Source organism: Tachypleus tridentatus, chromosome 7 (assembly GCF_004210375.1).
Source record: "Tachypleus tridentatus isolate NWPU-2018 chromosome 7, ASM421037v1, whole genome shotgun sequence".
In the NCBI taxonomy this organism is placed as follows: Eukaryota; Metazoa; Arthropoda; class Merostomata; order Xiphosura; family Limulidae; genus Tachypleus; species Tachypleus tridentatus.
Window position 1 is genome coordinate 127,255,723 of NC_134831.1, and position 22,155 is coordinate 127,277,877.

Consider the following 22,155-nt stretch of genomic DNA (forward strand, 5'->3'; position numbering starts at 1 on the left):
ACTTTTTATGTTTGCTCACTGAGATAGATTTTATTGTTCTAAAATATACACTTTTTTATGTTTGCTCACTGAGATAGATTTTATTGTTCTAATATATTCACTTTTTATGTTTGTTCACTGAGATATAATATATTGTTCTAAAATATACACTTTTTTATGTTTACTTACTGAGATATAATATATTGTTCTAAAATATACACTTTTTATGTTTGCTCACTGACATATATTATATTTTTCTAAAATATTCACTTTTCGATATTTGCTCACTGAAATATATTTATTTGTCCCAGAATATTCACTTTTTTATATTTGCTCACTGAAATATATTTATTTGTTCTAGAATATTCACTTTTTATGTTTTCTCACTGAGATATATTATATTGTTCTAGAATATTCACTTTATCTTGGCTCACTGAGATATGATATATAGTTCTAAAATATTTTTTTTTATTTTTGCACACTGATATATTATATATTGTTCTAGAATATTCACTTTTTGTTTTCTCACTGAAATATATTTAACTATCATAGAATATTCACTTTTTTAGGTTTGCTCACTGAGATATATTACATTGTTTTAGAGTACTCAGTTTTTATCTTTGATCACTGAGATATATAATATTGTTCTAAAATATTTACTTTTTTATGTTTGACCACTAAGATATATTATATTTCTCTAAAATATTCACTTTTTTATGTTTCCTCACCAAGATATCTTATATTGTTCAAGAATATTTCATTTTTTTATGTTCGCTCACTGAGATATATTTATCTAGAATATTCACTTTTTTATGTTTTCTCACAGATATATATTTAAATTTTCTAGATATACACTTTTCTGTTTTCCTCTTTCTTTCATTTTTCGGGCTTGAATCCCCGTCGCACTAAACATGTTCGCTCTTTCAGCCGTGGGGGCGTTATAACGTTACGGTCAATCCCACTATTCGTTGGTAAAAGAGTAGCCCAATAGTTGGCGGTGGGTGGTGATGACTAGCTGTCTTCCCTCTAGTCTTACATTGCTAAATTAAAAACGGCTAACGCAGATAGCCCTCGTGCAGGAAACGAAACTTAAACAATGTTCTACTTTGGAAAGGCACATAAATTATCAACAAAGAGAAAGAAAAAAAACCTTGTTATTATACAAGTAGAAATCAACTAATTGTATTTTTAAGCATTTACAGGATTGAGCCTTAAATGTTTTACCTATATTCTATAATAGTTCATTGAATTAAGTGTATTTGTTTATTTATAAAAACAAATAATAACCTACGTAATAATCTATGTACTTATGGAAAATCTCAAAACCAACCTGGCCATCAGGGTAGATAACCAAAACGCTTTCCTCATTTTTTTTATACTTGTAAAAATTAAATTCATTTTTCGTCAGTTTTTCATCATTGTTTACTCGCGGTACAAACTTTCATAGTGTTTTAAATGCAACGTCTGTCTTATGAAAGAGTCATTGCATTAAGTTATTGTAATATTTGTTCTGTTTTGTGTTTTACATAAGTTTTCCTCGTGCTTTATGCTCAACATGACCCAGTAAAAGAGTAATTAGATTATGTTCTTGAATCATGTTTACAATCTTTGTTTTACATTTCTTGTGGCTTCTATTAAACTCTGAAAGATAAAAGAACAAATTAAATATTTCTCTTAGTTTCTTCCTCCTTCAAAAATAAATGCTGTCAAAAATTACAAAAAAATATTTGTAAACTTTAAGGGCTGTAGAAAGTGTATATATATTTTGCTAGGTAACATTGTATGTTGTGTAATTCATACAAGATTTGTGTCTTTGAACAAGATAAAAATAAAATGTTTGATAAACACATGTCTGAAGCTCAGAAGTAGAAAATAAATAAAACTAATATCATTTAAAAATGAACCCTTAACAAATGAAAGATGTTTACTTTCAGTATTTAACCGTTTTTTTTATGTTTAACATAAAGAGGAAATACAAAAGAAAAGAACTCTACATCAAATATATTATTCGAATTTTTTCTTTAGTGAAAGTCACTGTCAGTGTGAGATTTAAACATCTTATCTATTGTGAGTTTTAGGAGGTTTAATATGTATAAATATTATACATATATATATATATATATAACGTATTACTTCAATAAGAGCGTGCGTGTAGTAATTACTGTGAATTATTTCTGAAAATTCATTAGGACAGGTCACTTCTAGATTCCCTTTCGAAGTTTTAGCTTCCACCAGTTAAATTTATATTTTCATAAATTATTTTATTTATGAACTTATATCGGAACTTACATTTTATTCGCTGTATATTTACTCGCTCACTTCGTCTGTTCTATCTGATAAAATTTAATTGAAAAAGCTGTTTATAAGATATATCAGTAGTGTATATGAAAACAAGATGAACTAGAACCATGATTAGTACATACGATAGAGGACTTGAAACGTTGAGTAATTTATTAGTTCACTATTAATTAACAGGGTCTTGTCAGTGTTGTTGTAAATGATTCATTTTGAACATGCTTTCTATGATTTAGAACGATTTCATAAATAAAAACAACTATGTAAGCTTATTAAATGTTTTTGTAGTGTATGATTCACGTAAATGACCAGAAACCAGCTTTGAACTAAACCAATGTTGTTATTGTTTTGTTTGTTTTGAATTTCGCGCAAAGTTACACGAGGGCTATCTGCGCTAACTGTCCCTAGTTTAGTAATGTAACACTAGAGAGAAGGCAGCGAGTAATCGCCACCCACCGCCAACTCTTGGGCTACTCTTTTACCAATTAACAGTGGAATTGATTGTCACATTATAACGCCCCCACGGCTGAAAGGGCGAGCATGTTTGGTGTGACGGAGATTCGAACCTGCGACCCTCGGATTACGAGTCAAGTGCCTTAACCACGTACGTGACCATGACGGACCGTTGTTATTGTTATACCAATAAATCAAAACTCGTTTTCTTGTGCACTTGTCTTCCTTTTTTTGCGTCCAATTATTTTGAATAGTTACTTAAAACAAGGGTATGTCTGTTGCGAAGAAATACTTGCGATATGAAAGTGTTTACATAACACTTCTTCTTTATTGTTGGTGCGTTTCACCGCGTTATCTGAAAAGGATGCCAAAGTTCCGTACTCTCAAACCCAGTAATAGCTTTCCTGCTGATAACTGTGAGCGAGGCTAGAGTTACGAGTGAGTTAGCGAGCGTGTGGAGATGTAACCGTTTGCATAGGCGCGAACCACAGAACTCGGGGCCCGTGTAGTCGGTCAGAGCTGGGTGATGTGCATGTATACTAAATGTTTTCAGTGTCACTGCAGAAGACTAGAGAAGAGCTGAGACAGCTTGACCTCACTGTATAGATATGTACATAAATATATATACTTACAAATCTACACACACAAATATAAATGTGTCTGTGATTTTTTGCTGGAGTGAGCTTTAAACAGGGTGAAAGTTAGCAGTGTAACTGAGCGTGTTTAGTGGTATATTTCACATCTCCGAACAATTTACGAAGTATTAATAAGAACTAACAACACCAACCTGTGTATACGTTTCTAATGATGGACGTTCTACCAAGTGGAAACATCTTCAGAGAACTACAGACAGTTCATGAAACCGGCTTCTTCTCTTCTCAGCTTTCCCTTGAGGATATGTGGCAACAGGTAGGTAGCTGTACGAATTACTGCTACTCTTTAACGTCATAAAATACTCAATTTTGTATGTATGTTTCCGCACCGAAATGAAGTAACACTAGAACATTGCATATAGCTTTAGGTAAGCGATTGCATTTCATTTGTTTACCGGTTTAATGGACTGAGAGTCTAAGAAGAAATTTGAGATTCGTAACGCTCTTGAAAGTACGAAATTGATGGTTCGCGCCCGAGTCGCGCCAAACATGCTCGCCCTCCCAGCCGTGGGGGCGTTATAATGGTACGGTCAATCCCACTTTTCGTTGGTAAAAGAGTAGCCCAAGAGTTGGCGGTGAGTGGTGATGACTAGCTGCCTTCCCTCTAGTCTTACACTACTAAATTAGGGACGGCTAGCACAGATAGCCCTCGAGTAGCTTTGTGCGAAATTCAAAACAAACAAACAAACAAACGAAATTGATGAATGTCCTCAGTTTTTCTTATATCTAAGAAATGACGAAAATAATGTTTGCGAAATGCATAAACTTTTGTTCATAATAAACCACATGGTCAAACTCTTTCTAGGCAAAACTAACACAAAAAACAGATCGGTATAATCATAGTTAAACTTTGATATTTTTCTTCTTTCATCAGTGTTATTAAAGATCTATATATCACGAGTTAATTTACTATATATATTATAGCATGGAATTACGTTAATAACAAACCGTTGTCCACAGTGGCTCAGCGGCATGTCTGCGGACTTAGAACGCTACAATCTGGGTTTCGATACCTGTGGTGGGCAGAGAACAGATAGCCCATTGTGTAGCTTTGTGCTTAATTCAAAAACAACAAACCATTGACAACCCATTCTTCTTTTGAAATTTTATGAACTTTGACTAGTGCCACATAGAAAACGGTACTATGTGATTATTCTTTCTTAATACATTTGTTCCTTCGAATACCTGAAATCTTATCCAGCTAGGATAAATTTCTCTTCGTCTTATGAAAGTACATAAATGTTTAATGTGCAGATGAATCTGCCTATCAATCTTTTAATTTTATTAAATGTTTCAAACGACTTGTTATGATCTATAAATAATATATGTTGAAAAGTGTAATGTGATAGGATATATGTAGGGATGTGACTGCTGATCCAGATATGAGTCTGGGAATATATTTCTTACGTGTAATTTCCTTCTACAAAGGTTCTTCATATGGAATATATAACTTTCAGTGTTTTTATTAAGAAAAAAATGGTTTGATTATCAATGACCTTTTGTGAGAACTATAGTTTACTACGACCGTGGCCTTTGACCTGAATAAATGTTTTCTAAGGTATGCTGTCATTTAATTTCAACTGGGTGTCTGGAGTAGCTTCTATTTAGCGTTCTTTTGAAGAGCACGACCATTTGATCACAATGTTAAAACTGTGGTTTTTATTTTCAAATAAACAGGTAAGTGTTTAGACAGGTCATTCCAAGTCGATGATATTACGAGTTAAAACGTAGCATTATTCAGTGGATCAACGTATTGATCTGTTGCTTGAAAAATCATCTATGACCTTTATAAGATGTCCTTTAAAACTTCTTAATGTCCAGGTGTATTTATTGTTTGTTTGTTTGTTCGTTTTAACGCAAAGCCGCATTGAGCTATCTGCTATGTCACCCGCGGGAAATCGACCCCTGAATTTATGTGTTGTAAGACGGTAAACTTACCTCTGACCTTACAGGGAACTGCACGTTTAGACATGATGAAATACACAGAACAACCTCACGTCACAAGTGCAGACTGCAACTAAGACCAGATTGTCCCACAAATAACATAAATCTTTACAGTCAAATTTTGTTCGTTCGTACTTCCAGAACCATAATTATTCATCACAAAAATAAAAAAGTATTCTGAAAGATGAAGCTATTATTATCATTCTCTGAAAATAACGAATTATTCTGAAAGATAAAGCAATTATTATCATCACCTGAAAATAATGAAGAATTCTCAAGAATTTGGTACCACAGGGCTTTACTTCAAACAAAATGATGTCATGGTTACAACAGGATTTCCAACTTCACGAGGAGCGCATTTCACAGACTTCACAGGTAATGCCCATTACATATAGCTACATTACTGTGAATTTAGGCTACACTTTGCTTGGTACTTTATGGAATCCTTAAAAAGTGATCGTTTTAAAGACTCCTGTATCATTTTCAAGTCAACTGAACATTTTATATATGATGGATGATATGACTTCTAAAGACCAACAAATGATATTTTACATTGTACGTAGTGTGTGTGACCAAGTAAATGTTAAGTATTTATTTTCATATCTACACCAGTCTATATTCTCTCCTCTCTCAGATACGTGTAATTAATAGGCATGTGTCATCTTCCACACACTAATCTACCTAGCCGGTGCGTCTTTTTGAGTTGCACTCAAATAAGGCTACGTTCGGTGGTTCATATCAGTAGCTCAAGGTTTCTTCTAATACTTATGACAGAACATTATATAACCGTGTTATTGAAATGCATTTTCAGAATTCATATAAAGTAAAGTGGAGGCAAAATATTCCAGGCAATGCTTGTTCAGTAATGTCAGTAAAAACAATAGGACAAATATGTACTGATAACATAACACTGCACAACAATTTTTTGATAAGTTTTGCTTTCTGAAAAGTTTTTGCTGATTGTGACAGGTTCGTGGTGGGTATGCACAAATATAGTTTTGGTTTTGCTTCATCACGTAGGAACTCTGAGAAATAGACAGTTAACTGTTTACCGGCAATTGCGTTTATGTTTCTGATATGCTATTAAGTTCAACATAATTAAAAGTGTTTTGCTCCTGATTTTTGTTTGTATTCAATGTCCAATGCATCACGTTGCAGTGTCCAACAGTAGTCAGCAAGCATTGACAGATTCCAATTGCCCTGATATCGTTTTTCCATTGTAGCAACGTCCTGGTGAAACTGAAGATTTCGATGAAACGGTACGTGATGGGCAAATTTGGATGTGATTTTCGTGATCAGCAGCCAAAAATTTATAAGGAACACCCAACAGTGTTCAAGAAACAAAAGCATTGTTGTGCAGTGCTATTATTGTAGTCCTGTGAAAAACAACTGATAATTTAGTAAAATATATCATTTGAATTTTCATAAATTAAGTTGCTAGTTTGTTGTTAAACAAATTCTGTATAAAGGATTACCTTGGGTCCACCTTGGGTATTGAAACATGGTTTTTAGCATTATAATCCTTACCACTGAACTACTGAGGGGAAGAAGACAAGCTACTATTTACCCTAAATTAAAAGTAAACATATATTTAGTAAACACACTTATAAAACGTGCCAGTTCACTTCAGGCATTTTAAATTCTTTCAGTTGACATATCCTGGCTGAAAAAAGTTTAAAAAAGAAAAGAGGTAATCTGTCAGATTCAGTTATCTTGACCCTCAATATTTTATCCGGTTCTAATTTTTTGTTGTTTTATTTTTTCCCTTATATTTTCAGAGTAAATATTAAACAGTTTTATCTTTCCACAATTTACTCTAATTTTGTTTTGTAGTTTTCTAGACTTTATCCTAACTGTATTATTAAATAAATATTAAATTATCATAATTATCATTTTCCTGACGCTCATCACTTCTTTATTATTTTGTTTTATTTTAAACAATTTGAGAAAAATGATTAGTTTCAAAGTAATATTACGAAATGTTGTCTTTATTATTATTTGGTTGTTTTTCACTACATTATATTTTTTATAATCTACTTTTAAATTACCTCCCAGCTTTTTGTGCTTTATTTTACTAAACTATTATTTTTAAATGGCCCGCCATGGCCATGTGAGTTAAGGCGTTCGACTCCCCGTCGCAAAAAAATGCTCGCCCTTTCAGCCGTGGGGACGTTATAATGTGACGGTCGATCCCACTATTCGCTAGTAAAAGAGTAACCCAAGAGTTGGCGGTGAGTAGTGATGACTAGCTGCCTTCCCTCTAGTCTTAAACTGCTAAATTAGGGACGGCTAGCGCAGATAGCCCTCGTGTAGCTTTGCGCGAATCTCAAAAACAAACAAAAAATTATTTTTAAAATTCACAAAAGTTTATACGTCATATTTTACTTGTTTCTTGTACTTGTAAAAATTATTATTTACATTAAAAGATTGTATTGCTCTGTATTTTAAAGCATCTGATACCAGATGCTATCTATCAACCAGAAATAAGCTGTCATTAAGCCATGAGACAATGTGATAACATTGTACGCTATTGTTGGGCATAAACATTTTATATATATTTTTAGAACGGTTCAAAGTAACACCATACTGTCTACGTTTTTGTCACATCTGTAGTTTAAAGACAAACTTGTACTTTGAAAAAAGAGCATTATTCCTCAGCCACCAGTTCCAACATAAAGTGGCTAAGAACAAGTCTGTAAGTACATTGGTATAAGGATTTTCTGTCGATTGGAAAATCAGTCAAAAAGTTAAATTTTCACGTACAAACGCAACAACTCCTGTCACAAGTGTAGCTGTGAGATCGATATATTGATGTAATATTTTTATTCTAAACAATTTCGAATCAGTTTGAACATAAGTGCATTCATATGATATATATACACACACACGCGCATATATACATATATAATGTTTACTTACACCATTTGTTCACTATGGTTATGCAAGAAAAAAACCTCTAAATAATGCGTTATATTACTCTCTCTTTGTTTCTAGTTTTACGTTAAACCCCCCAATGGTACAGCGGTATGTGTGCTGACTCATAGTGCTAAAAACTAGGTTTCGATACCCGTGGTGGGCAAAGCACGGGTAGCCCATTCTGTAGCTTCTTGCTTAATTCCAACCAATCAAGCAGTCAAGTTTTACTTTCATTTCAGAGAAAACCTGGATTTAGATATATATTACTCTGAGTGCCTCCAATAGCACAGCGGTATGTCTGCAGGCTTAAAACGCTAGGTATCAGGTTTCGATACCCATTGTGCAATTTTGTGCTTAACTTTAAACAAACAAATACTTTAAGTGTGTTAGAAATTGTGCGGGAAAGCTAGTTAAATATTTTTTCTTCTATATGCTTTAAGAGCTCTCCGTGAACACAGAGAACATTTTTGATACCGTCCAAAACAAAATCTATAGTATTACTAGCACTATCTACAAAATAATAAGACACTTCTTAGAGAAACGCCATTCGCTGCGTGCTTTTCTGTCAATAGAGCATGCGTAGATTGTCGAGACATGTCAGACGTAAATATGGCACATGGTTAACATGCAGCACACTCGTGTATCTCTATCTTTGTCATCTAAATATAGGAACCTAATTTTCCCGCTTCACTCTCACAGCTGTGTCTCATAGTGCATTCTTAAGAACTTTACACATTGAAGAGTCATATGCATGAAAATACTTACTGTTACCCAGTAAAATATTTCCGGATAAAGACGAGTGTGTTGACTATATGAACTCAATGTAAGAAACTTTTGTTGGATCAAAAACAGGTTAATAAAAAATCGTGAACTGCGTGAACTCAACGTAAGGAGCTGTTATTGGATCCAGCACCAGTCATAAAAAATCATGAAATCCACGAACTCAACGCACAGAAATTTGCAGTAGAAGGTTACATCTTTCTATATAATAAGACCAACAATGATTTATATATATATATATATTCATAAGTATCACTTTATCCAACTTATTGTAAACATTTGTGAGTTGGAATTATGGTAGTTACTTATCACTTTCAATAATATAAATGTGTGTACTAATATAAAACTCTACTGAAATACAAATATAATTATTTAAAGTTCCTTTCTATTCGAATAAAAATATTTTAATACCGCTACATCTGTACATATAAATAATATCTGATGGATGACTGGTTACAGAAACTCCCACGTAACTCAGATAAGATTCGTTATCACAAAAATGGTGCCTCTTCATAACACTAGAACAAAATGTCGAATATTTGTTACTGTAAGTTAACATTGTGAAACTTAATCAGTCAGTGTAACAAACAATAAACCAATCAGTGTGATGAATACTGAAGCTATATTGACAGTTGAATCTGATATCGTTAGACAGCTAGAACCTGCTGTAAATGTGTGAATTATAAACTATACTTACAGTTGAACCTGATATCGTTAGACAGCTAGAACCTGCTGTAAATGTGTGAATTATGAACTATATTGACAGTTGAACCTGATATCGTTAGACAGCTAGAACCTGCTGTAAATGTGTGAATTATGAACTATATTGACAGTTGAACCTGATATAGTTAGACAGCTAGAACCTGCTGTAAATGTGTGAATTATGAACTATATTGACAGTTGAACCTGATATAGTTAGACAGCTAGAACCTGCCGTAAATGTGTGAATTATGAACTATATTGACAGTTGAACCTGATATAGTTAGACAGCTAGAACCTGCTGTAAATGTGTGAATTATGAACTATATTGACAGTTGAACCTGATATAGATAGCTAGAACCTGCTGTAAATGTGTGAATTATGAACTATATTGACAGTTGAACCTGATATAGTTAGACAGCTAGAACCTGCTGTAAATGTGTGAATTATGAACTATATTGACAGTTGAACCTGATATAGTTAGACAGCTAGAACCTGCTGTAAATGTGTGAATTATGAACTATATTGACAGTTGAACCTGATATAGTTAGACAGCTAGAACCTGCTGTAAATGTGTGAATTATGAACTATATTGACAGTTGAACCTGATATAGTTAGACAGCTAGAACCTGCTGTAAATGTGTGAATTATGAACTATATTGACAGTTGAACCTGATATGGTTAGACAGCTAGAACCTGCTGTAAATGTGTGAATTATGAACTATATTGACAGTTGAACCTGATATGGTTAGACAGCTAGAACCTGCTGTAAATGTGTGAATTATGAATTATATTGACAGTTGAACCTGATATAGTTAGACAGCTAGAACCTGCTGTAAATGTGTGAATTATGAACTATATTGACAGTTGAACCTGATATAGTTAGACAGCTAGAACCTGATGTAAATGTGTGAATTATGAACTATATTGACAGTTGAACCTGATATAGTTAGACAGCTAGAACCTGCTGTAAATGTGTGAATTATGAACTATATTGACAGTTGAACCTGATATAGTTAGACAGCTAGAACCTGCTGTAAATGTGTGAATTATGAACTATATTGACAGTTGAACCTGATATAGTTAGACAGCTAGAACCTGCTGTAAATGTGTGAATTATGAACTATATTGACAGTTGAACCTGATATAGTTAGACAGCTAGAACCTGCTGTAAATGTGTGAATTATGAACTATATTGACAGTTGAACCTGATATGGTTAGACAGCTAGAACCTGCTGTAAATGTGTGAATTATGAACTATATTGACAGTTGAACCTGATATCGTTAGACAGCTAGAACCTGCTGTAAATGTGTGAATTATGAATTATATTGACAGTTGAACCTGATATAGTTAGACAGCTAGAACCTGATGTAAATGTGTGAATTATGAACTATATTGACAGTTGAACCTGATATAGTTAGACAGCTAGAATTTGCTGTAAATGTGTAAATTACGTCATCTTTGTGATCACCCCAACGTGAATATATAAGAAATACGAACTGTATCATGACATAATGATTTGACGAACCCGAAATAAACCCACAGCAAATTTGAACTGTATCGTTAAGTGATCATTTGATGAAACCAGCATAAACCTACAGCAAATTTGAACTGTACCGTTAAGTGATCATTTGATGAAACCAGCATAAACCTACAATAAACATGAACTGTACAGTTGTGTAATCATGTCCCATGAACATATAGGCCGTATCATCCATCTGCTCATGCCATCGTTTATTCAATGTAAAGCACAGCTGTGCTATCCACGCTATCATCCTAATATGAACTCATAGTAGCTGAACTGTGCCATAAATATCATGTTAACATTATTTCACAGTAAATAATGTTGTACTGTGTCGTAAATATGATGACGTCAACGTGAACTTACAGCAATACCGAACTGTGCCATATATATGATGACGTCAATGATGATCTCACAGCAATACCGAGCTGTGCCATATATATGATGACGTCAACGTGAACTCACAGCAATACCGAACTGTGCCATAAATGTGATGACATTAACGCGATCTCACAGCAATACCGAACACTGTAATAAATATGATGACGTCAATGTGATTTCACGACAATACCGAACTGTGTCATAAATATGATGACGTCACCGTGATCTCACGGTAAAAATGAAGCTGCTCATTACTGAATTCAAGCACAAACTCGAACAAAGTTGAATCATGTCATACACTTGAACATGTCATGTGAACTCATGGAGAAAATGAGCTGCACCGTAAGTGTGACGTCCTGGGTTATATCCGGTGTGACGTCCTGGGTTATATCCGGTGTGACGTCCTGGGTTATATCCGCATCACAGATCAAGTGTACGTTCATGACGTACTCGTGGTCAAACCGAGCTAAGCCTTTAAAGAAATTAGGATCTCACATAGAACTGAGTAGGTATGTCATATGACTAAGTGATGTCTGATATTTAATAGTAAATATCACACCATATATTGCACTTTCTTATCTAGAGTACTTTCTTAAAGTTCTTTGATATAATCCAAATCCAACTGTTCCTTTACTACAAAAGTACATTTTACATCAATATAAACACGAAGAAGGAAATATTTCGCACGTTACGATCGTTTAACGTTCACACAACAAGATTAAAATCAGTTACAAGTTTGCTTCCTCATGATTCACTGAAACTTATATTGTTTCAAGTGAGATCGTGAATTTTATTTTTGTGAGCTATTAAAGCTGTGCACGTGCTCTATTACAAGATATAAAATGGGTTACTAAAAGCGACATGCGCTCGCTCACAGCACGAGAAGTGGTTTGTTCTAAAGCGTGACCATAACAACTCTTACCCAGCATCTAATTAATCATTTACACGAACTGAAAACATACGATTCTTTAATACACGTTGTAAGGTATCTTAAAATGCTTAAAATGTGACTGGGATTCGAACCTGTGATCCTCAGGTTACGAGTTGAGCGATCGTTTTACCAATGCAATAAGTTCACGATTCTTTAGACCACTGTGCTCTATGAGTTTCCTTCAGACCTTCGGATAGAGCCTGGCATGGCCATGTGGTTAGGGTACTCAACTTGTAATCTGAGAGTCGCAGGCTCGAATCCCCATCACACCAAACATGCTTGTTCTTTTAGCCGTGTGGGCGTTATAAAGCCACGGTCAGTTTCACTATTCGTTGGCAAAAGAGTAGCTCAAGAGTGGGCAGTTGGTGATGATAATTGGCTGACTTCACTCTACTTTTACGCTTCTAAATTATGGACGGATAGCACAGACAGCTTTGTGCAGTATTGTGACACAAACAAATAAAATTCTTTCGAGAAATGTTACGCACACACACACACAACAAAACTGAACGCCACCTACTGGAGTCCTAATCGGTATATATTCACAACTAACTTTCAAATATGACATCGTCATCGTTACGGTTTTTCTAATAAAATTATGACGCTTCAACTTCAGAGTATTCATTATAAGCAAAATAATTTAATGTGCCAAAACATGAGTTTTCAACCGATTAGTTTTATCTTTGTTCCAAAATGTCCGCCAAATCACTGTAACCCATATGAGGTTATATCCAAATGGTTATACTAGCTGCTACGTAATTATTATACTTTTAATTTACCACACTCTCTGGCCCAGGATGGCCAGACGGTTAAGGTACTCGACTTGTAGTCCGAGGATCGCGGGTTCGAATCCCCGCCACATCAAACATATCCACCCTTTCGGCCGTGGGGGCGTTATAATGTGACGGTCAATCCCACTATTCGTTGGCAAAAGGGTAGCCCAAGAGTTGGCAGTGGGTGGTGATAGCTACCGGCCTTCCTTCTAGTCTTACACTGCATAAATAGAGCCAGCTAGCGCAGATAGCCCTCATTTAGCTTTGCGTGAAATTCAAACCACAGTCTCGTGGTTTCCAGTCGTATGGAAGGCCTAAGGATATAAAATACCCTTTATTATTAATAATAGGATAACAATGATGATACAAGGCAATGAGAATTTGTTATTTTAAAACACTTTAAAGAATAAAACAACTATAATGTAAGAATAAGTTTTAAATGTGATATAATAATAATAACCACACGTAAACTCACACTTAAACATCTTCCCACCACGAGACCTTCGAGGCATCAAATAAATGATGACTTTCGCTGTTTACTACATTACTTTGTACCGTATGGTAGAAAATTAAATTATGATACTGAAACGAGAGAGCTTTACCATGTTTGGACAGTTGTGAACTGTTTTTAGTAAAAATTATCGATCGAGTTTGTACAGTTTGGGCACTACATAACTATTCATTCAGTCAACTTTGAAGGAAGGTATTGCTCTGATGAGGCTTAGAGTTTTTAAAGAAAACCTAAGATAAATTGGTTCCTGAGCAGAGGTCCGATTGCCGATTGGCAACTGATAACGAGAATTGCGTTTGTTTGTTTTTTTATTATGAACCTCCACGAATCGTAGTTGATTTTCGAAGATACAAATTGCCTTACAACTCCTAATGAAAGACTGACTGACTATGATATATAGTATCAGAACACAAGCAGTTCTAGAAAATCACGTTACCTCGGTACGTTACAGTTGGTCACAGAAGTTTGAGTTCATTGTTTACATAATGATTCACAAAAAAATTATAGCGACAACATACATTTATGTTTCCCTTATAGAACATAATAAATTTTAAAGTTTTACGTTGCTCTGGTGATCAGTAAAAATAACAGTCATTTTTTAACTCGGTAGCCATGATGATAAACTAGCCTGCTATCCACGTAGAAGTGAGTCTAGATTCAGATTACAAGGTGATCAGCAAACCAACTGATCATAGCTATTACTACAGTGAGATATTTTAAATATGTTTAATGGATTTTAGAGGAAATGTAATAATTACGTTACTTTGATCAAACAAATACGGACTACGATCAAAGTAAATCATTTACACTGATTAGTTTGATTACATATAAAGATGTAGAGACATATCAGTTTGGTAGGCAAGAATATGTCATGGCTAAGGTTAAGAGATACGTTTTCTTGATAAAGTAAATTACACGTGAAACTGGAGAGACGTATCGGTTTGGTGTACAAGAATCTGTCATGGCTGCTGTAGTATATCTGATAATCTTCACGTTAAACTAAAGATATGTAGTAGGTTAACGACTGGTCGAGCGTGAACTGGTCCCGATAGCAGCGACACTACACGGTCTTTAAAATAAAGAAATAAAAAACAGTAAGGAAATGACGAATGGTCAATGACGTAGGTTACAAGTCACAATCGCTTTAATATGTAATCCAAGCTGTAAAACATATCGCTACAGCTAAGCTAGTCTCTTAACACATAACGTTGATTCCATAAATCCATAATGCGTGGCCGAGCAGCGATAAATATGTCAGATATTTTATACAAGAACAGAAAACTTCAGTGATATTCAAAACCTCTCATGCTTTATCTATTCTTAAAATTATTACGAATTGGCCATTGTGAATGTGGCAAAAAAGTTTAGTCATACACGCACTTGCGATAGTACGAACGTGTCTCATTAGTAAGCCAGTGACTAAACAAAATAATAAATGTACGTTCTTATATAAATGCAGGTATAGAAATTTAGCTACATCATTAAGCTAGGGATTGCCTTTCATGAGAGAGAAAGTGAACATTTCTGCTTGGAGTAGTCTTGTATTTACGTAATTCGTGGCTAACGCCACATAAGTTTTATTATTATTTTTATCGGGTTATGTACGTTCCGAGTATTGTTTTACAAAATGTTTTTAAACTTCGACAGCATTTAAGCAAGGTTTGATCTATTCTTCTTCAAGATACACAAGGTCCTATAAATTAAGCCACTCATGACCATTACGTTTCTGTACTGTGCTTGTCAATGTTTCGTATTTTCGTAAGTTGCACATACACGTTGTTATGCATATTGTAGACATATAATTCCGTCAAAACTTTATAGATAAACTATGTAAACAAGTCAGTGAAATAAGCACTTCTACGAATACATATGTGGGTTTTGTTTGTTTTTTTATTTCGCGCAAAGCTACACGAGGGATATCTGTGCTAGCCGTCTCTAATTTTGCAGTGTAAGACTAGAAGAAAGGCAGCTTGTCATCACCACCCACCGCCAATTCTTGAGCTACAGTAAATATGGAACTAGATATATAGTTTCGATAATGCGGTGGGCATAGCTATATGTATTTCGCTTAACAACGTAAACAAACTAACACTAAAATTAGGAAATCTACAACAATAACATTTCTACCAAAGGTAAGATTAATACTCGTAGAAAAATTAGGAAATAGGCCTAAAATTTTGGTAAGTGAACTTGTGAAAATTACAAGTTTTCGTGTTGTTTTTTTGTCTCGCTTAGTGGGTCAGTCTAGTTTCTAACATTAACTTGTTGAAAAATTTAGAAATATAATATGAAATATATTTTTAAGCTCAGTATACGCGCAACTGCGAATGAGGTATGTGTGTGTTTTCTTTTAGCAAAGCCGAAAATGGCTATTTGCTGTGTCCACCGAGGGGAATCGAACCCTGGACTGCGAATAAACACTACATTTATTGTGACATGTTACAGCAGCGGTAATAGTTTGTTGTTGGTTTTTGTTTCTTCACTTAACATGGCGTCGAACGTCAGAAGTTAGTAGAGTGTATTAAGACTAAAGCAGACAAACAAATGTCACGACAGGTACTAGCGGTGATAATTATACAACATACAAAATAAAAGCCGACGACATCGGTCTACACAAAGGAGTGTATGCATACATTGATCTACATTACTGCACCCGAAGCCTAAAGTTCAAATAATACTATACTCGGTCTTGTTTTTTCCGCAGTAGAGCAATTCATAACCCTACCCTACACAGTGCTGCGTACTATCTGACAGACAGGACTATTCACCTGAAGGAAAGCAGTCACATCATTTATATGCAAAAACGGCTCGTTTGGGTTGAGAAAATATTTTACATAGAAGAGCGAACAACGTTTCGACCTTCTTCGGTCATCGTCAGGTTCACGAAGAAAGAGGTAACTGACCGGAAGCTGACCACATGTTTGAAAGGGGTTGTGTAACTGTGTGTCGAAATGTGGAGGGCGGTATTAGATGTTTGAATATATAATTTTATTTATTTTGTTATATTAATATAGGTATAAAGGCGTTCCTTTATATTGGTTTATTTTGGGTTTAAGTTGTTGTATAAGTAAGGCTTATTTAATTTTGCGTTTGTTTATGTTTGTTTCTTTATTTAGTATTTGAGTGTTTTCTATGGTTATGTTGTGTTTATTTGACTTGCAGTGTTCGAAAACGTGTGATGGTGACTTTTTATGTTCTTTGAATCTGGTTTCAAACATAAGTCATAATGAACACGAATGAATACATCCAAAAAATGAATAACATCCTATCAGACACGAACAAATTTAAACCAATACACACAAATCCAACAAAGACACACGAGACGCAACTGAACAAATTACTACTACAAATGAAAAAAGCCAACACAATTTCACAAACACTTTATTCCTACCTACGTAAAACCAACTCACATACACCGCAAATATACGGCATCCCCAAACCTCATAAACCATTGTCCATACGACCAATAATGTCCACATATGAATCGTTTAATTACAACCTTGGTAAATACATAGCATGGGCATTCTCCAAATATGTAACATCAGCCAGCTCATTCATCAAAGACTCTTTTAATTTCAAGTCTAATCTAAATCAACTTAATCATAAAGCCTTAATGGCCAGTTTCGATGTTATATCCCTCTTTACAGAAGTTCCAACCACTGAAGCCTGCAAGATAGCCTTAGAACTCTATATCCGAGACCCTAACCCAACTATAGAAATTCCCAGTACCAGTTAGCAACCCTCATAGAAATCACCACGATAAAGACAAACTTCATGTTCAACAACCAAAACTATATACAAACAAATGGCCTAAGCATGGACAACCCAGTATCACCAGTTCTAGCCAATATTTTTATGACACAAGTTGAAACACAAGCAATTAACACAGCATTACATCCACCACTATACTGGTACAGATATGTAGATGACACGGTTGGGGATTCAAATCTACAGAACACATACTTAATTTTTTCAATCACATTAACTCTATACATCCCAACATTAACTTCACATGTGAACAGGAAGAAAACAATCAAATATCATTTCTTAATCTCAAAATTACAAGAACTGACACACAATTCAAAACAGAAATCCACCGAAAAATCACCCATACTGGACTATACATTCCTTGGGACTCAGCACATGAAACAAAACAAAAACTCAACATACTAAGAAACCAAATAAACACAGCCATAAAACTATGCTCACCAGATAAAATAAACGATGAATTAGACAAAATAAAACAATACTTCATCAACATCAATAAGTTTCCTCCACAAACCGTAGAAAACATTATACGCACACACCTAGACAGAAAGCAAAATCAACCAACAAAAGTAAATATATCTCACGAATCAAAAAATCACGAAACCATATACTGCTGCATACCATATATTCCTGACATCAGCAAACATAACCAACATTTGGCAAAAATTAGTAACAAAATATGACATTCCAGTTAATACCAAATTTATTCAAAAACCAGGCACAAAACTGAGGTCTATACTATGTAAAAACTACACTGACAAACACCACACCAACAGTATTTATAAAATACAATGTGATAACTGCCACGACTTCTATATTGGAGAAACAAGTAGAAAAATGGAAACCAGATTCAAAGAACATAAAAAGTCACCTTCACACGTTTTCGAACACAATAAACACAACATAACCATAGAAAACACTCAAATACTAAATAAAGAAACAAACATAAACAAACGCAAAATTAAATAAGCCTTACTTATACAACAACTTAAACCCAAAATAAACCAATATAAAGGAACGCCTTTGTACCTATATTAATATAACAAAATAAATAAAATTATATATTCAAACATCTAATACCGCCCTCTACATTTCGACACACAGTTACACAACCCCTTTCAAACATGTGGTCAGCTTCCTGTCAGTTACCTCTTTCTTCGTGAACCTGACGATGACCGAAGAAGGTCGAAACGTTGTTCGCTCTTCTATGTAAAATATTTTCTCAACCCAAACGAGCCGTTTTTGCATATAAATTTCTCAACAAGTGGGTTTCTCGACATCACTGAGTCACATTATTTGCAGTTGAACACAAATAAAATGAAGGGAAGCGATCGTGAAACAAAGTACTCACGCCTGCGCAGAAGAGCCAACAATGACGTGCTGGAGCGAACGGAAGAGATCACGTAATAGAAAAAAACAACGACACGATATAAATCATTATATTTTAAAATATAGTCCAAACTGAAATAGTTTTATCTGCATAACGTTATGTGGTAGAATGAACCGCCACGTATTACATTCATGGTACTAGAGAAAGAGTTACATTTGATACCCTGGTAAACATGTATGTGATCTGTGCTTTCTGTCACCCACCTGTCAGTGGACAACAGTCAGATATATATATATATATGAGAGAGAGTGTCCTTCCTTCCCGTTTCAAGCCCACCCACACCACTGCAACAGCTGGAAAGTGTTAAGTGTTTTCATGCTATATTTCTCATTACTCAAAACTTATATTATAACATTTAACTGCAATCGTTGTATAAAAAATTAAGTAAAGTTTCTTTTAACCATTCACTCGCAATGTTTTTTATTCGTTTTAAAGTAGTTAAAAATATTTTCAAAGGTATTTTACTCTCATTTTTAAGTGGATTTATTAAGCACTATTTTCAACATGTGGAGTGAATTTTCTGCTGTTTTGTGACGTCTTTCTCAAGGTTTGGTTTGCTTTGAATTTCGCACAAAGCTACACGAGTTCTATCTGCGCTAATAATCTCTAATTTAGCAGTGTAAGACTTGAGGGAGGGTAGCTAGTCATCACCACCTACCGCCAACTTTTGGGCTACTCTTTTAACAACGAATAGTGAGATTGACCATAACCTTATAACACCCCCACAGCTGAAAGGACGAGCATGTATAGTGTGACATGGGCTCGAACTCGTGACCCTCAGAGTACGAGTCGAGCACTTTCTCAAGGTCTAACCAAGTGAAGTCCATAAGAAACTCAGTCTATTTATTTTCATCCTTCACAATTAATGTACAATAACCACAACAGTTGCAAATAGTAATATGCTTAGTTTTGAGTTCATTATTTTGTCTATTGTTTATTCTCGTGTGTAGCATACATTGGCCAGAACTGAAGCTCATTAATATATTAGAAATCTAATGAGTAATAACAGTACAGTAACAGCCGATAACATAACAAAAAATATACACAACATAGATATACACCTGTAATGGAATGTACAGCACCGACAAACAATACAGAATACATTACTCCAACATACATAGTACCTATATCAACTTTCTCTAACTTCATACACAAATACGCAAAAATAAAAACAATAACCGACAGACTCCTAAAACAGTACGTTAAATTACTTCACGAAAAACTGGAAGGAAAAAAAAGAACATTTGTTATGTGAACTCGACAGATACTGGACACATGGTGATAGCCCTACCCATGCCACCTAATTATTAAACTTATAAATTAAAATTATTTTAAGTTATTTTCACCATATTAAAAAGGTATTTATGTAAATGATTTTAATGTTAAAATACATGTGAAAATCGGGAACACAACTTGAACTGTTTGTCAAGTATAGAACTTTAGACAACCAAATCAAGCGACTGTGTATTTTTGCACCTCTGTCACCATAATTACCAAACTTGACCTTGAAAGAAGTCAGAGCGAGTGCGTAAGATTAGCTTTGATTGTCTTGTTTTAATTATGTTAACATCAGTTACGAACCAATAACATACACTGGAGGAAGAAATATGTTAATCGCACCTGACCCTTCCAGATTTCAAATGACTAAATCTCGATGCCGAGAGAGAGAGAAACAGCACGTAAGAACGCCATCTGGATATAATTTCTTCAAGATCAAACCACCCAAGAAACACTATGTATTAAGACTATTTAATGTACTGGTGCATACATACATGTATTGATATATAAGTGGCATGAATTTCTCATCTTTAAACACTCTTTTAGTTTCTTTAATTTGAACTTCCGTCTTCTGCTAAGTGTATAGAATATGTAGCTAACCTACAGACCACGTACTTCTTTCTGAACACAGATTTGAATTAATGCAAATTGTATGCGTTTAATTCATTTGTTTGTTTTTGGAATTTCGCGCAAAGCTACGCTAGGGATATCTGCGATAGCCGTCTCTAATTTAGCAGTGTAAGACTAGAGGGAAGGGAGCTAATCATTACCACCTACAATCAACTCTTGGGCTACTCTTTTATCATCGAATAGTGGGACTGACCGTCACATTATAACGCCCCCACGGCTGAAAGGACGATCATGTTTGGTGCGACCCTCAAATTACGAGTCGAATGCCTTAACCCACCTAGCCATGCCGGGTCATTTAATTCATTTCATCAGAAAAGGTATATTTTGTTTTATACCTAATTTTAAAATTATTTTTTTTTAAATGACTTCTACAGCTACTCTTCCAAGATTCATTTACAGAATTCATCGCGAGCTGTTCACGTGGTAGAGGTTTGAAACCTTGCAATACCACAGAATATTTCCCGCGCTTTAACATGTAAGTTGGTTATAGGAGCGACAGTCAATACCTTAATGTGGATGATGAATGGTGTGGTGTTAATGATTAGTTTCCTTCCCTTTGGAAGTATAGACGGCAGCAGATAAACATGGTAGCTTTGTTATAAAAAACACCTATGACACTTTTCTGAAGTTAAGGAAGGTTTTACAAAACCTATATAACGTAGACTAAAAGCACGCGTAACCAAACTGAAAGCGTTGTTAACTTTATGGAAAATTGTATCAGGGTTGTAAGTGTCTGGATATTTTTTTTCATCAAAATAAATTACTTCTGTATGAAACTCTCGTAAGTCCTACTACGTTATAGCTTGTTGTTTAATTCACATGTGTGTTACTCGAAGTTTCTTGTTCTACCACTAGGCCTAAATACTTTATCTCTTAAAGTGACTGATGTACGTGACTATTCTTTGTTATGTTGTAAGTTTTGAATCCATAAATCGCTTAAATGTGTGTTCTGATACTCGTAGTGGAAAAGCACAGGTAGCTTTGGACATAAACAATTGAATCCACAGCCCTAAAAGCATGCGAAATTTGCATTTCGAGTTATTGCACTTCGAGTTGTGCCACTCTTCTTATTGCATGCAATTTAAATTATTGTCAATATTTTAAAGTACCCTTGTTTTAAACGACTGAAAACAAATCGCACAGTTCGGCTGAGCTGCTTTAACACGGACGCATCATGTTACGTAATCTGAGAACAATCTCTTCATGTGATTATTTCTTCAGTTGCTCGTGATATGTAACACAATTAGTTAT

At 34.7% G+C, this 22,155-nt stretch overlaps 1 protein-coding gene across 2 annotated transcripts in view; it reads left to right on the forward strand.

Moving 5' to 3' along the window:
• Positions 1-3,155: 3,155 nt before the first annotated feature.
• The window catches only part of LOC143256554 (Krueppel-like factor 7), a 132,347-nt gene continuing 113,347 nt past the window's right edge, over positions 3,156-22,155 (forward strand). Inside the window, exon 1 of one of the 2 annotated variants that reach the window (XM_076513915.1) lies at positions 3,156-3,636. In XM_076513915.1, coding sequence (XP_076370030.1) covers positions 3,532-3,636 — 105 coding nt within the window. In that variant the 5' untranslated portion in view covers positions 3,156-3,531. The remainder of the gene's footprint in view (positions 3,637-22,155) is intronic. The other variant, XM_076513913.1, reaches the window with a different exon arrangement.